The following is a 16,978-nucleotide window of genomic DNA, read 5'->3' as shown; positions in this document are numbered from 1 at the left end:
CATTATACAAATGGTTAGGGCTATGCTATTATGAGCCCTGTGGAGGATAAAATGGGGGATTTGTTTGGCAAAAAAAAAAAGGGGGGGCAAAATTTATTTGCAGGTTGAAATGAGGGGAAAAACTTTTGGCACACATTTATGGGGCACGACACCTATCAAACAGTACGGAAACGTTCAAATTTGAAATAGGCCTATGTTTTGCTCGGCCCCCATATTTTGAGATTTAGATTATCAGTTTTTCATCCACACTGGGAGAGCCTCGGAGGGGACATGAGTGGTAGGCTTAGATTATTTTTTATAAATTATTCAAATACAATGCAATGGCCCTGAGCAAATCGCACCATTTTGGGCGGAATTTGCCCAATTTTAGAAGAAAAAAAAGTCCCAAAATGTGTCAGTGACAAGAGGCAATGACCCGCACGGGTTAAAACAAATTACGGCCCCATGAAACTCCCTATCTCGGGTTTGAAAATTGTTATGACACCCCTTCCGCGCACAAATGATTCCACAAAGTTCAGGTGTTTAATTCCCGTTTAATTATTAGGCCCCTATAGGCCTAGCTAGGCCTATTAGACCTAGATTCCACAAAGTTCAGGTGTTTAATTATATTCCTAGGCTTATATAATTAAACACCTGAACTATAATAGGCCTACTGGTCTGTTTTGTTCCCTTAGGCCTAAGCCTAAAGTCCATTTGGAAAGCGCGCGAAAGTTACGTAGGCCTATTGATTGTAAATCAACTAGTTTTTCAAACAATATTTAGGCCTAGGCCAATTATAGGCCTAGTCCCAATCCCAAATAGGCTATATGCCTATCATCATGAATGTTATGACCTAGTAGCGCTTCTTCCCACCCCCATATTTTTATGACCCCTATATAGGCCTATGCCTATTCATGGCCCATCATACCCCCCTCCACCATCCGGTTAATAGGCCTACTTCTACAGGGAGTAGGCCTAGGCCTACTGATTTGGAGGTATAGGCATAGAATCCAAGATTCTGAGCATGTAGTTGTTAATGATGTGTTTTTATTTACTTTGAAAAGTGTATGCATTTCTGTGTTTTAATTTTGTATAGGGCCTACCGCCTAAATAGTTGTAGGCGTACTGTACAGGCCTATTCTATATAAATTGCATGTTGACAAGTGTGTAAATGTATTGTATCGCAGGGCCCCCCGTTAGACCAGCGGGTTGAATTGTGCTACCCTGGATTATGAATAAAATAAATAATAAATAAATAAGATAGAATTCAAGAACTCCCCTAAAAAGTAATGTAATATGATTTATAATAGGCCTAATTATGATCTAGGGGCCCTACTACATGAATATCACAGCCGAAACTGATGTTCGCGCACGGCAATCAGGTGATGGCGCGCTCACAGAGTTGTAGATATTTCCCGCGCAATTTGAATGCAGAAATTGGCCAATTTCAGTCGCTTGCTTTCGTGCAGTATTTTTCGCGTATGTGTAACGGTAAAATTCATCATGTTTAGCGTTGAAATTTCTTTAGATACTGGTATAAAACATTGTTCTGCATCTATTTATCAAAATTTGATCATTGGTTATCTTTTATTTTGCAGCTTTCTGATAGTAGGCCTATTACAAGACTATTTAATCATGTTAACTATACACACACTTATATTTTGTGAAAGAAAAAAATATCTCGAATTTTTTTGCCAAAATCAAAGATATTTTCAGACAATGCAACATTCAACCCAGGTCATCAACTTTACCTCTTAGAGGTATCCTAAATAGTGATCATTAGCGAGCATTCTGAAGTTCCTTCCGAAATCGCCAAAATGAGGCGTAAATCGCGGTATGTCCCTAGCTATAATACCCCGCGGCTAAATACGCGTTGGCCTATTTCGGTATACACGGACCGTGCCTTTTGTTCGAATTAGTTTCATTTATTTGTTTATTTTCCATATTTATTCCAGTATTTATTTATTTATTTATTTATTCATTTATTTGTTTATTTTCCATATTTATTCCAGTATTTATTTATTTATTTATTTATTTACTTATTTATTTACTTATTTATTTATTTATTTATTTATTTATTTATTTATTTATTTATTTATTTATTTATTCCTATTCGAAGTTTTTCTCTTTCGTTCTCTTTTGTCTTTCTATATCTTTCTTTCTTTCTGTCTGTCTAATATCTACCTTTCGTTGTGCCCTTTTTCTTTCTTTCTGTTACTGGGCATATATTATGACTGATCAAATTTAAAACAATAATAAAAATTTATATAGCATTTATTTAGCGAGCAATGATTTGTTCATTCAAAGTTTTGTTGTTGTGTGTTGAATTTCTTCCCCTTTTCTGTTCCTTTCCTGAACATCGCTAAACATAGCGTTTACATTTAACTGAGAGGCCTAAACATGTTTGGAATTTTAAGAATCATCATGATCATTAGGCATCAGGGCACTGTCTGAAACACTTTCAGCGGCTACAATAACCAACGTTAAAAGAAAAAAGCTCGCTGTTTCGAAATTTCTCAGGAAGTGTTTTATTTTTACGTTTTAGAGTCAGGATTAAAGGCTATTAATGGTAATATTTGCCTCAAAGCACAAATATTTAAAGAGGTTGTCTCTTCAACATTTTGCGAAATTGCTGTGTTATGCATTTCCCCATTTTTTTTTTTTTTTTAAAAGTGTAACAATAAATAAAGTCTATAAAAAAAGGCCAGCGCATAGGCCCTAGCTACTCATTATGATTTTCATGGGTTTGAGAGACAAACCTAGACTGTTATAGTTTCTCATCTTTGTTCAAAAGATTCAATTCACTAAACATTACATTTAGGCCTACTATTATTCTTGGTGGTGTCAGAAAGAAATGTTTTTCCGAAGGCATAAATATTTATACTCTAGTTAGGCCTTTGATGGAAGCTAGTGCTATGCTGCAGCAATGTAGCCGGGCAATTTAGGCCTAGGCCTAGCAGGCGCGTATATAAAACTCCGGCAACCGGGCCGGGGCGTGAATTTTCTTGAAGAGCCAAGAAAGAATCATTAGGCATCAGGGCCGGATTTACCATTGGGCCATTTACCAGGGCCTCCAAAATTTGGGGGCCCCAAAATGTTTTGGGTCAAAATATGGTAATATTGCAAAATTTTGGGCGCACTGACCCTTTGCATAGCAGAATTCGCCTTCATTTGGGGTTAAAAATACTATGATATTGAAATTTGTTGACGGGGTTAGCACGCAAGTGTCCTAGTAAAATCGGAACAATTATGCTTGTCTCGCTTTAAACTGTAATGCTTCCGCTGCCCCTAGGCCCTATTTGTAAACCAAAACTTGAGTGCACATGCGCATGCCTTCCTCACCATACCCACTGTGAGCTTGGGCCTCCAAATCGGGCTCAGGGCTCAGGGTAAATCCGGCCCTGTTAGGCATCAGTGCTAAATGTGTTAATATAGGCCTTTATAGCAGCCATCACGCAAAGGGGGACGCCCCCAGATAAGTTCGAAACTTTTGCTGCAAAATGAAGGCCCAACTAAAGCCATTTAGGGGACAATTTTGACACTATTACCAGACTATTACGGTGTAAAATTTTGTAGAAAAAAGTTGTGAAAATGAAGGGCTATGAATTGAAGCCATTCGATAACCATTCTCATTATTAAGCAAAAAGATATCGTGCTCAACAAAAAGTTTAATAAGGGTGTCCAAAACAGAAGCCGAAACGGCCACCTTAGCTTGTAACATATAGGGGGGGCTACGCAGGAGTACAACAGATGAGGGGTCGATATGGCCCCTCAGAACTGATAATGTTTGGTGCATCATTTTTATAGGCCTACGTAGGCTAAGTTGCTCAAACAAAAACGTGAACACAGGTAGGCCTACCCAAATGAGAAGCCAAAAACGGCATCTTTCTCTTCTCATTTTCTCCCTTTTTGCCCTTTCCTCTCTCTGCCCCTCCCCCCCCCTCTCTCTCTCTCTCTCTCTTTTGTTTTGATACTTGAGGTGTGCGCCCGTTCAAAAATAGGCTTATTCGCTACTGAACCTATATAGTATATTAAGCCTAGGCCTACCTTGTAAATCTCATAGGCCTAACAAGTGTTTGATTGGTGTAACCTCGATATTTTTCCTCCCGGCTGCCCTGCCGGCTGCAAAAGAAATATACTCATTAGGCGACGAAAAAAGAACGGCCTACGGGCCTGACCGACTCAGATTTTAAACAAATTGGGAAAAAATTTCTGAACAAATGATTGCCGACCCAAATTTCGAAAATATCAGGAACATAATTTTTTTGTTGGTATTTTCCCAAATCGCAAAATATTGACAGATTTTGGTGATTTTTGGGTCATTAAAAAAAAAAAGCCCGACCGAAAGGTCCGCCCGCCCTGTAGAACAGGGTTTCTTAGCGAGATCTCTCTATTCAAGTGCGCTTTTTATAGATTTGTTTGTGATGATGAGGATCCAATTAATTAGGGCCTATATACATTAACCTCACAACTGGTTTATCAGACTTGTCATTGTATTTATGGGTGAAATGCGTTGATGATAGCTGATGATGTTAATTTTGTTATGATGGTACCTTTAAAAATAGTTGTCGTTTCCTGTACAATTTTGAATCCCTGTGGGGGTAAATGAATTTAGTATAGGCCTAGGCCTATCAGACAACCAAGGCAAGGTAGCTTCAGTATTTATCATCTTCACAAACTTGAAACATTTGATCAATGTTGTTAATATTCATGAACTTGAACTGCAGAGTACACCTTTCCTGCAAATAATTATTGTAACGATTTTCAAAGTTTGGTCATTTTGTTTTCATTTCGCGAATTACCCCCATTTAGGCCTAGAGTGGCATAATAATATGCATTATTTTATTGGGCGGTCGCGGCCCGGCCTTGCATGCAATGTACATGTATATGCCTACGGTAATGCCTTGCATAGGCCTAAGATAACTTGCATAGGCCTAATCTTTTCATTAGGGCCTACATGTATACGAATAATTTATAATTTCAATAAAAAAACGCTAAAAGAATCATTAGGCGACCGGGAAAAAAAGAAGGTTGCGGACCTGTATACCGATTTGCGTTTTGGGGAATGAGCCATGTTTTGCAAACATTATTTCGACTGAAAATCGCGAGTGAACAATTAATTGCACATTTTGTACAGCTTGTTGCTATTTTAAAGGCGTTTTATGTCATTGCACAAAAACAAAAAACAAACACATTAATACAAACGTCCGCCCGTATCAAGAGAGCAAGGGTTTTCCGTCCCAGCCCAGGCCTAATGTAATAGGCTTATGACAAACACCGATTCCTGCAGGACGAAAATCATTTTTCGGGGTTTTTCCATTTCATTTTTGTATTTAAGAATACAGAAGAAACTGTTATTTTCGTGCAAACATTGCCCGAAAGAAATGTTTAAAATGTTTTTCTTTAGAGTTGATGAAAGTGAGATTGGAAATCATATAGGCCTATAGGCCTACTTAATAGGCCTAGTATCAAAGTCATTTTTACATTGATATATAGCCCTATAATTTGCAACTAATTTGACAATAACATTTGGAATTTAATGAGAGTAGGCTTAGGCCTGTTTTCTAATGAATCCTGACACACGACACGACAGTAATTTTATCGCACTTTGCATCATTAGGCCCTAAAACAAAGTTATTTTAAAAAACCCATAGTCATCAAAACTTTATAGAACCAAGGCCTAATTGTGGTGTATTGAATATAATGAAAGGGAATTTAAACAAATCAAATCAAATCAAATCAAATCAACCTTTCTAATTTCTAAAAAAAAGAAGAAATTTACAGAGAAAACAAGAAAGAAACTTTTGAAGACATAGGCCTAATAGATAGTTTAAAAAGAGAAGGCCATCGGAGGGCAAAATTAGAAGACAAGAAGAAAACAATTAGGGCCTATCAATCTAAGAAAATAGGTCATATAAATAAATAAATAAATAAATAAATAAATAAATAAATAATTTAGAGGTTTAAACCTTTGATCACAACACAAAAATGTGCGTACCTCTAAATTATGTTTACTACCAACACAGATGAACTTTCATTCTAAAATAAATAAATAAATAAATAAATAAATAAATAAATAAATAAATAAATAAATAAATAAATAAATAAATAAATAAATAAATAAATAAATAAATAAATAAATAAATAAATAAATAAATAAATAAATAAATAAACAAACAAACAAACAAATGCAAACTTTAAGGTGCATGTAATATCAAGTTCTTCTTGCCGGATCTTCTTGTAAGTTGCACCACTATCCCCTGGCTTCGCATCGTTTATCAAACAGGTTGAATTCACGTTTTACACTCGGGTTTTAAACCAACCATAACTTTAACAAATTTTAGGATACCAGGATAAATGTCCCAAAATATGAAACTTCTATGTCTATAATTTTTGAGAATTAATATAGCTTTATCCAGAAAATACGAGCGGCTTTGAAATTTTTGAAACAATAACGGCCCGAATATATAATAAATGGCGCTATTTACGTGTAACGCTATGCAAAATCCAGCATGTGCGTGCTAGCGCGTTACTTGGAAACGACTGCCAGCCTGGCAAGCGCGTCTAACCTCGCTGCCGCTATTTCGCGAAATGAACACCGGTGATATGAAGGATCCGCAATAACCTCCAACCCGATCCAGTCCCCTAATGTTTGTGATTTATTCCGTATTCATTACGTGATAAAGATTTTAGGGGAGTAGGTCGAGATTGAGGTTCCTGCGAACGTCGTCTGCTGCCTGGGTAATCGATATCGACACAATTTACAGTCTCAGTAACAGACTCAACGGATCGCTTACATAGCAACATTGACCGGACCTGTGAGTGAACTTTGACGCCATGAGGTTATTACAAAAGCTAAATCTTCTAGAAAACGGCCCATAGATACTGGAATATATATGGCTAAAATTTAGATTGTATTTTTTTCTTCCTATGGTATTAATTTAGAGTCATTTCAGAATGTAATGAAATGGGGAAGATCAAATGAATGTCTATGTTTCTCTTTGTTTTATATTTCTAACGATGGTGCTCAAAAATCCCTACACCACGTTAATTTGCGTATTTTGGGCAATCATATTTCCCTGAATCCGCGATAGTAGTATTCAGTTAGTCAACAGGCCATAATCCTCCTTCCCCCCCTGATTTTGTGTTTGCTGTGCAGTAAATTACCAAATGTTATTTAATGTTATGAAAACGTTTTATACCATTAATGTACCCTTTATATAACCCGACATTTAAACGTTTTCTGACAACCTTTTATAACTTTTTGCGAATGATGTCGAAAACGTTTTGTGTTTGCTGGGTTGTTTAACGAGAGAGAGAGAGAGAGAGAGGGAGAGAGAGAGAGAGGGAGAGAGAGTACATGCAAACATCACACCTCATTATTGTATTTTTCTTCTCTTCAATTTCCATTCACAGAACGCCGAACTTGTCCCAATGATGGCATCCCTTACCGAAGAAGCAGCAGTAGCAACCACAGTAAATTGCAGAAACCTCATTATAGATGGTCTCAACCGGCTCTTCAATGACCAAGCAACATCTGATGTTACCCTCCTAGTTGGTAACAAACGTTTCTACGTCCACAAAACCATTTTAGCGGCGTCTAGCGAATACTTTCTGCGCATGTTTTATGGCGGACAATGGATGGAATCCACCCATAAGGAGATCGTTCTTCACGAGACGCCTGCCTGTGAAGATATCTTTGATAGCTTCATACAGTATTTCTACTCTGGTGCGGTTAAACTTTGTTTACAGACCATTCCACATCTGCTTCTGTTAGCTGATAAATATGACGCTAAAGTTAAGTGCAATTGTTTAGAATTCATGACCGAAACAATCAATAGAGGCAACCTGAAAAAAGCATTACTATGGATGCCGATTTGCGATCAAATCGGAGCAATGGATGTTTTAGAGAGATGCTTCTTCATGGTCTGTCTAAACTTTGAAAAAGCGTGTAAAACTTCTGAATGGCTTTCGCTCCCTCTCCATTACGTTGTTGCTATTCTGAAAAGATCTGACATAGTCGTGTCCAGTGAGTATGATGTTTTTGACGCAGTCCAATCGTGGATTCTATCGCAGCAAGATTGCCAAGCTGAAATTATTGAAGAGCTTTTATCTCACATTGATTTCAACAGGTTAGACGTATCTGATCTCATCCATGTAGAACAATCACTTTTAGACAATGATGTAAACACGTCGGATGTAATAAGAACACGTCTGTCAAGAGCATTCCAACAGTTAGCAATGGCAGCAGAAAACCGTCGAATGCAGAAAACGGAAAGGACTGAATCACCCAGTCGGTGTTATGTGAACGATAAAGCAATCACGAGAGTTCGGCTGAGCAATCGGTATGCTTTCATAACCCCACAATGTAGCAAGAATATGAAGTTGAGCTCTCCTGATGTGTTGAGCTCCTATACATGGATTTTAAGTTACGAACAGAAACGAAGCACGACGACCTTTATGATTACTGTACCGAAAGTTTCCGAAGAGGTACCGAAACAAGATTCCTTTGATAACCATTCCAACTCTTACTCTATTCCTAAGATGGAGCAACGTTTTCTCCATAACGACGTACAAGGCACCGTTCACATTGATGTGTTAGTGCTTTTAAAGAACAGTCAAGGAGTTAATTGCCACATTGGCAAGATATCGAAGAACACAGAGATGCCACAGGTTAATGGGGGGATTGTTGCAGAGTGTCCTTTGGAACAAGGAGCTCAAAATATACCAAATGAGTGTCTTGTATCATTTGAAATTAGTAAACCATAAGTAAGAAAGTAATCGTTTAACTCGTTTTTGATATACCGTAAAAATTCGCCTAATGGCTCTTATGAGCTCCCTTGTAAGCGTATTTTCAGACAAAAACTAAAAGTGACCTACCGTAAAAATCCCACCAGCAATTAACGGTACGGACCCTTAATTGTTGTGATTTTCAGAGGAAGGAACTCTCATTTTGTACATAAAATTGACCCACAAGCAAAGGAGCCCATGTGCGCAATTAAAATGTCTATTTTTTATATACAGTGTCCTTTTTTAAAGAGCCAACTTGCTTGATGTTTTACTCATGGCATATCATTTTGTACACAAAGGCACTAGGAAAGGATACAACATGATCTTTATAGCCCCTATATGCGAATATCGTGATCGTTAAGATTCGCCATAATGGCGCACATGGGTTCCCTTGACATAACTGGAATTTTAGGCACAAACTGAAAGTAACCTCTAGTAATATCGTCAGCATGATGGGCACGACCCTTAATTCTTGTTGAAATTTTCAGAGGACGTGAAATTTACCAAATGGTAACGCCGCATATGTGCCCCATCATAGGCAAATCTTTAAGGTAATTAATTTTTACAGGTTTACATGGTTTACATGGTTTAGGGAACCACATATTTTGTTATGCTTAAAATTAAGCCTTCCGAATTTTATGTGGAGAATATTCCGAACAAAAACGGCAAACCTGCGACCAGCAATTTGCTGATTTTTTTCCACGGACTTCTGTAGTTTCTCCGTCCGTTGTTTCTCCGTGTTAAAACAGCAAATATGTTGTGAAAAAACAGACACGTTCTGTAAATCCAGAAAACATACTCTTGCTGTTTTGGTAGCTGTCCTACTTATATTTTTAACGGTAGAATGTTGCCAGGTATTTTACCGTAAAACATACGTGCTTTCTACCGGATTTTACTTTTACGGCAATATATATATATATTATAGGCTATGATAATTATACGATGAAATATACGTGTAAAATCGTCGTTTTTACGGTAGAATGCTGACGACATTTCACAGACCTGTATTTTTTTAATCAGAATTAACATTATAAACACCAGCTTTTTATATAATTTTAACGCATTTTATTCTATGCTAATAGATCATTGCAATTTGCCAAAGATGTATCACATTAACTTAATTGATATGATTTATCAGATATACAGACCACAACAGAATGAAGGTACCAGTTATGTTCACCCCTGTTCATCCTACACAAAGACAGAAATTAAAACCAGCATTCAATACTGGTACCCTTTAGCTCTGATTTAAGGCCTCCTCGGCAAACAAAAAATGTTTTTAGAACGTTTTAAACATGTTATATGCCCTAATTCTGCATTGAGCCATATACAGGGTGTCCCAAAAAAAAGAGGCCCCACATTGCGCCCTCTTTTTCTCCTATTTTTGAAAACTTAATCAAATATATTTTGGTATGTAAAAAAACCTTGAGTTGTTAGCTTTAATAAACCAAAACAATTTTATCAATCGGTTCACAACTTTTGAAGATATGCTCTTTTAAAGAAATGTACCCGTTTTTCACTCTGTCCACAGAGAAGGTTTGGTTACTTCAAAGTTTGAAAAGGAGTACACATACCATGCATGAATATTGAACATTCCTCAATGATAACTTTATAAAATAACTGTATTTATTGAATGGGCTTTACCAGTGGGTTTATGGGCAATGGATTTTGTTAATAGTATCATTAATTTGTGGGTAAAATGGAAGCCGGATGGGACTTCTTTTGCTTTACTTTGCTTACTTTTGTATTATTATGTTTCTTACTTTCTTACTTTGTTGTTTCTTGATTTCTTTTTTATTTACAACATAAGTCATTTCTCTTTTTCCCTAAAAGGCTGTTTGGTTTGTCTTTGGTTCTTCTGAGCTGAGTTTACTGTGCTGCTCTGCCCTCTACCTGGTTGCGTCCTTGGCGAATACAGGTTTCAGCCCTGATCCTCATTGCATCAATTGCGTTGCGTTCCATTCTTTTGCGCCGGATACTTGCGAATGCATTCAGTAATACGTTTGCGAAGATCTTAGATTTTGCCACAAAGGAAAAAAAAAGTGGTGTGAGGTCTGGTGATCGTGCAGGCCACTCCACAGCATGAGCCATCCCAACCACTCTGTTTGCTATCCGTGGACAGAGTGAAAAACGGGTACCTTTATTCAAAAGGGCATATCTTCAAAAGTTGTCAGCCGATTAAAATAATTGTTTTGGTTTATTAAAGCTAACGATTAAAGGTTTCTTTTCATACCAAAATATATTTAATCAACTTTTCAGAAATAGGAGAAAAAGAGGGCGCAATGTGGGGCCTCTTTTTTTTTTGGGACACCCTGTAGATGTCAAAGAACAGGGATGAATACCTGGATCGTAATTCTACAGCATATCCATATCATGTTGATCACTTGTACCGGTCGCGGGATCACCTGTAAGATTAGTATCTTTGCTATGATTGCAGACATACACAGGTGATGAGTTCAACCTGCTTATATAGACGAATCTCATTTCGCGCATTCCTACACCTTACTGGCAGCCATAACTGGGTCCCGTCGGCTACAATGCACCCAAAATGTGAAATGATTCGACCTTGGCGGAAATTTTAAACTGCATTCCATCACCCGTTTTACACCTGCGGCGAAAACACACGTAGACAAAAGAATGATGAAAGTTTACAACACAATTCCCTTCGGCAAAACACACAACTTCTAGTACATGCATGGTCTATTGCCTTTTACGTGCGGTACAAAGAAAATAAAGTAAAATGGATGTCTAGTACTTGCGAACAAAAGGACTATGTATGAATAGGTGCGAGTATACATCATGCGATGGGATTACCTGCGGAATTATCCCTATCGCTGGAGAAGTTACGTAATAATCGGATTAACTACCATAGGAATAGGTGAAAACAATTTTTGAATATACCGCGCTGCACTGATACGTTCACGCGGTACCTCTGCATTGAACCATGTCATACTGATCACTTGCACCTGTAAGATTAGTATCTTTGAAAAGACCAGTAGGCCTATTGTATTCAATCTATGATTGCAGAATACACACTGATGAGTGTAACCTGCTTGTAGTGCAGCGCGATATGTTCACAATTGTTTTCACCTATTGCTGTGGTAATTGATCCGATTAATTACGTAACTTCGCCAGCGTATTGTATATATTATTCTATTAACCCTCCTCGTCCTTGCACCTTCTCTAGGTGTTCGACGGCCTTTATTCGCACAATTGGGCGGTCAAAACACCAGTTTGGTGCAGCGGGAGCCAGTAATGGCCGGCCAAATCCTGACAATGACTTCGCTCGTGGGATTCGTCTATAGTGCAGCTCGATAACATTCAAAAATTGTTTAAACCTAATTGCTATGGTATTTAATCCTGATACATCATCACTTCTTCGGCGAATAGGTCATTATGTTATGATGAATTTAATGATTCGTACATACACAATGTATTATATCCAGAATCTATATGAAATTGTATTTTATATACCATTATATAATCAGTTTTTTGTTGTCTTAGAAGCATTTCACTTCTCTAAACATAGTAAGCATAATGATTGATGGATTGTGGTGTGTACAAAAATGTTATTGAGTGTGCACTGTGAGTGTATGCAGATCACTGCTTAAAAATTATTATCTTTAATGCATTATAATTGTATTGTGGTCATGTTTTTAAAGTATTCTAAAAGAATAGAACTTTTTTAACCTTAACTTTATAGATGAGTTGACCTCTGACGTCAATGCATGACAGTATGCGCACGCACCATCACAATTTCCATTGTTTTTTTGCCTGGCAGTATGAGCGCGCATCATATTTTGTTCAGGGCTCGTATTTTTAAAACTCCCGCCACATCACAATAAGGCTATTGAACAGTATAGTGGTTGCACGGGATTCACTCAAACATATCGATATACCAGTCCCTTGCCTTTGTTGATAATCATTGAGGTCAACTCATCTATAAAACCTTACAAAATCTTACAAAGCAAAACCACTGCGCATGCATGCATCATTGCATCCCACGTGGTGCGATCATGACGCAATCAAGTCATTATATGATTATACGCACGGTTTCTTTGGTCGGGCCATGCAGCGATACATGTGGAAACAACCCAGCGAACAGTATTCATTTAAAGTATTAGACTTACTCCCCATTCCAGACAAAATACAGCTTTAAAAAGAGATTTAAAAAGTATTATTAACTTATGCCAAATGAAACGCAGCTAAATCCTAATTATTCTTTTAGTACTAACTGGCAATAAAAGTCAAATGTCACTATTTGTCCAAGTTTGTGAATTAAGGGCCAAACACACCCCCACACACAGGGTTTCTCATGCTGTGACAAAGAAGTCTAAAGACTTTTACGAAGTCTAATTTCAATTTATTTATAAAAGACATGTTTCATTCTTAGGTCTATAGTTAATCATTTAATTAAAGTAACACAATAATTGAAACTTAGAGCAAGATTTAGGCATACTCACGATTTTGAATGCTTAGACTTTTTATAAGTCTTTGATTTTTATTACTGTCTGAAAACATGCCGAAATGTTTCGGCTCTTTTTTCAAGAAATTTGTAAAATAGTTAACCTTTTCTTTTATATGATTGAGCTATTTATATATTTTATTTGGCAGAAATTGATCATATTTTTAATCCCCAAAACCAAATATTAGTGCTATATTTTTCTGGAATGGAGAGTAGTCCTCATAATGTAAAAGCCAAAAAAAGTGACAAAAACTACGTGGATTAAAATTCAATCATTAGGCAAAAAAAAAAAAGGGTTTATCTCAAAGTTCACGAGTGGTTGAAAGCAAATGCGAAATGCGATTTTTTTTTATTCCCGACTTGGTATTTTTATGGTATTTTGATTTTTAAAAAATTCCGGAAAAAACTATTACAAAAAATCAAACAGCGCGATTTTACAAATTCGCGCGCAAGCTTTGAGACAAACCCCCTTTTTGGGCCTATAAAAAGAACACACGTCATACAGTAAGATATATTAATAAAAAAATAATTTATTGAATATTACAAGGTCAGTCATAAACAGTTAAAAAAAATTTCATTTTATGAATTTAAAAAAAAGTAGAAACAATAAAGAAGTTACACACTGGGCTATTCCATTTGACCCCCTCCCCCTGGATTATTTGTCCTTAATCTTTCACACAGGGACTCGGGGAGTATTTCAAAATCAGAGAGTATCCAGAATGGAAGTCCCTACACCTATGTGAAAGACTAAAGCAATGTCTTCCATAGGGGGTATGGATTAAAATAGAAGAGCCCATGGTGCATGGTATACACATGATACAGATTATTGGGTGTTATTATGTCATTATTATATTACACAGCAACACACTGTTTAAAATGTCGCTGTTTAAAACGATGTTGTTCAAACTTTGAACAACATTGTTTAAAACACAGTCCTTGAATTTTAAACAGTGTGTGTTTAAGGTGTGGGGTATGAACGTTTGGACAGTATTTATTGTGGAACATTAGAGCACATCACACAATTGCATTCTGAATACGAAGAATGTCCTTCTGATATCAAATAATTTTGATTTATTTTTCAAATTGGCAATGTAATACACATTTTATGGCAAATTATTAAAAATGTATATTTTTGATATTTAACAGTACTCGAAGTAAACTTTATAAATCTGATGATTTATACTTAAGGGATCTAAAATGAGCGTTTATTGTGTTTCGACAGTATTTTTTGTGGGACATGAGAGCACCTCGGACCTATCGAATTGCATTCTGAATACGAAGCATGTCTTTCTGATATCAAATAATTTTCATTTTTGAAAATCACAATATAATACAAATTTTATGACAAATTATAAAAATTTGATATTTTTCACATTTTTGATATATAACAGTCCTCGAAGTAAATTATATAAATCTAATGATAGATTCTTAAAGTGTATGTAGCAGAGAGGAAAAGCCGACGGTCAATTGAAAATTTTGACCTTTCATATTGAAGATATGGATTTTTTCCCCCAAAAGACCTAATTTTTTTGGTGTTTGGGGAAAAAATCCATATCTTCAATACGAAAGGTCAAAATTTTCAATTGATCGTCGGCTTTTCATCCCACCTACATACACTTTAAGTATAAATCATCAGATTTATAAAGTTTACTTCAAGTACTGTTAAATATCAAAAATATCAATTTTAATGATTTGCCATAAAATGACTATTAATTGCGAATTTCAAAAATCAAAATTATTTGATATCAGAATGACATTCTTCGTATTCAGAATGCAATTCGATATGTCTGATGTGCTCTAATGTCCCAAAATAAATACTGTCCAAACGTTCATACCCCAGCCCTTAAAGTGTATGTAGGTAGGATGAAAAGCCGACCATCAATTGAAAATTTTGACCTTTCGTATTGTTGTGTTCTTCGGAACACTAGTAGACTCAAGAATGTAAACAACTTAGACGATCTTATATATCAGTTTATTCATTTATTAGCATAAAGTTTTTGGTAGCGTAGATGCTCTCATAGGTGTTTACATCATCAAGCCAGAAATAAGACTGCCTGCTTTTAATACATGTTCTATACCAGATCTATCTATGACCAGATCAAGACTGACCACGTGGAATCTCTTGTGCAATGATCTAAGCCCTTATATGGCATTATGCAAATCAGTGACCAAATGATCAAGGAGAAGGGGATTTAAGGGGAATTTGAGAGCCCTGGGAGTGGTCTGAGCAAGGCTGCTTGAGGGGTTTGTTGCATCACACTAGATTAGGGGCGTGACAGGTGGGGACGCTATCCTTGACTGGCTTATGTGTTAATTGAATAATTGAATTTGGGGTGGGTCACAACAGTATTGAAGATATGGATTTATTTTCCCAAAACACCAAAAAAATTAGGTCTTTTGGGAAAAAATTGATCGTCGGCTTTTCCTCCCAGCTATATACATACACTTTAAGAATATATCATTAGATTTACAAAATTTACTTCGAGGACTGTTATATCAAAAATGTGAAACATATCAAATTTTAGTAATTTGTCATAACATTGGTATTATATTGTGACCTAATTGATACATTCATAGGTAAGTGTTTGGTTTAAATATTGTTTGATGTGATAGAGTAGGCGGTAGGCCTATTATATACTGCGCCAATAAAGTATCCTTACACTTGGAAAAATAATCACAATTTCCAAACTGAATAATATTGGGGTAAATTTGTTTTTTTAATAGATGCACTACATAATCCTGCACATTATGACACCACATTGAATCCAATGTGACTTCAAGAAGCAAAGTTACAAGCATTTGATTAGACGAAGGTCTAGTTTAGTTTTAAAAGTGACAAACTGGCCTATTCAAAACTTCACAGACTAGACATTTGGTGTGAGATTGGTGAATGGCTAATTTATGCGTTTGGCTTTAAACAAAAGGAACAAAAGAAAACAAACAACAAAAGAACTGACAAATAAAATGAAAGTTATGAAAAATATAGAGAAGTAAAAACTGAAATAAAAACTGCTTTAAATAACGCTTCATTGAAAAAACTGTGTTATCTCTTTGTTTCGCTTGGAATCTTTTTTGCGCCTTGTATAGGACAGTTTGTCACTTTTAAAACTGGACCCTCGTCTATTCAATTGCTTGTAACTTTACTTCTAGAGGTCACATTGGATTCATAATGTGCAGGATTAAATAGTGCATCTATTAAAAAATCAAATTTACCCCAATATTGTTCAGGTTTGAAATTGTGATTATTTTTCCAACTGTAAGGATACTTAATTGGCGCAGTATATGAACACACAGTTGTGTGTTGTATATGCTAAATGATGCAAGCTGTGCAGTAGTATGCATGCCGTGACAAGTGCAGTGTGAGTGTAAGCTTAATCACATCAAATAATATTTAAACCAAACACTTACCTCTGAATGTATCACATTCACACTGGTCATGCACAGATGCATGGGGCTGATGTGCATGTTTTACAGTCAGTTCTTCTTGCCCATTCTCCCAAGTAAATTGATTTCAACAAACAAAAAATGTTTAAAACTTTTAAACAACAAGTTTAAACAACTATGTATGTTTAAAACAATTGTTTTAAACAACAGACATAAACAACTGTTTGTTTTAAACATTTGTTGTTTAAAATATTTTAAACAACTGTGTACATTTAAACAACTAAAGTTAAACAACCCAGATGTTTAAAAACTGTTTAAAAATATTTAAATTTAAACAATTGGATGTTTAAACCATCAGGT

General features: G+C 36.1%; 1 protein-coding gene across 1 annotated transcript in view; it reads left to right on the top strand.

The window, feature by feature from the left end:
• The window catches only part of LOC140142621 (BTB/POZ domain-containing protein 17-like), a 35,327-nt gene extending 25,026 nt beyond the window's left edge, over positions 1-10,301 (top strand). The window contains exon 2 of the mRNA XM_072164624.1: positions 7,396-10,301. Coding sequence (XP_072020725.1) covers positions 7,414-8,748 — 1,335 coding nt within the window. The 5' untranslated portion in view covers positions 7,396-7,413 and the 3' untranslated portion in view covers positions 8,749-10,301. The remainder of the gene's footprint in view (positions 1-7,395) is intronic.
• The last annotated feature ends 6,677 nt before the right edge of the window (positions 10,302-16,978 follow it).

This window comes from Amphiura filiformis, chromosome 20 (assembly GCF_039555335.1).
Source record: "Amphiura filiformis chromosome 20, Afil_fr2py, whole genome shotgun sequence".
Classification (NCBI taxonomy): domain Eukaryota; kingdom Metazoa; phylum Echinodermata; class Ophiuroidea; order Amphilepidida; family Amphiuridae; genus Amphiura; species Amphiura filiformis.
Note: the sequence above shows the minus strand (reverse complement) of the source record. Positions and strands in the feature narration are given on the sequence as shown.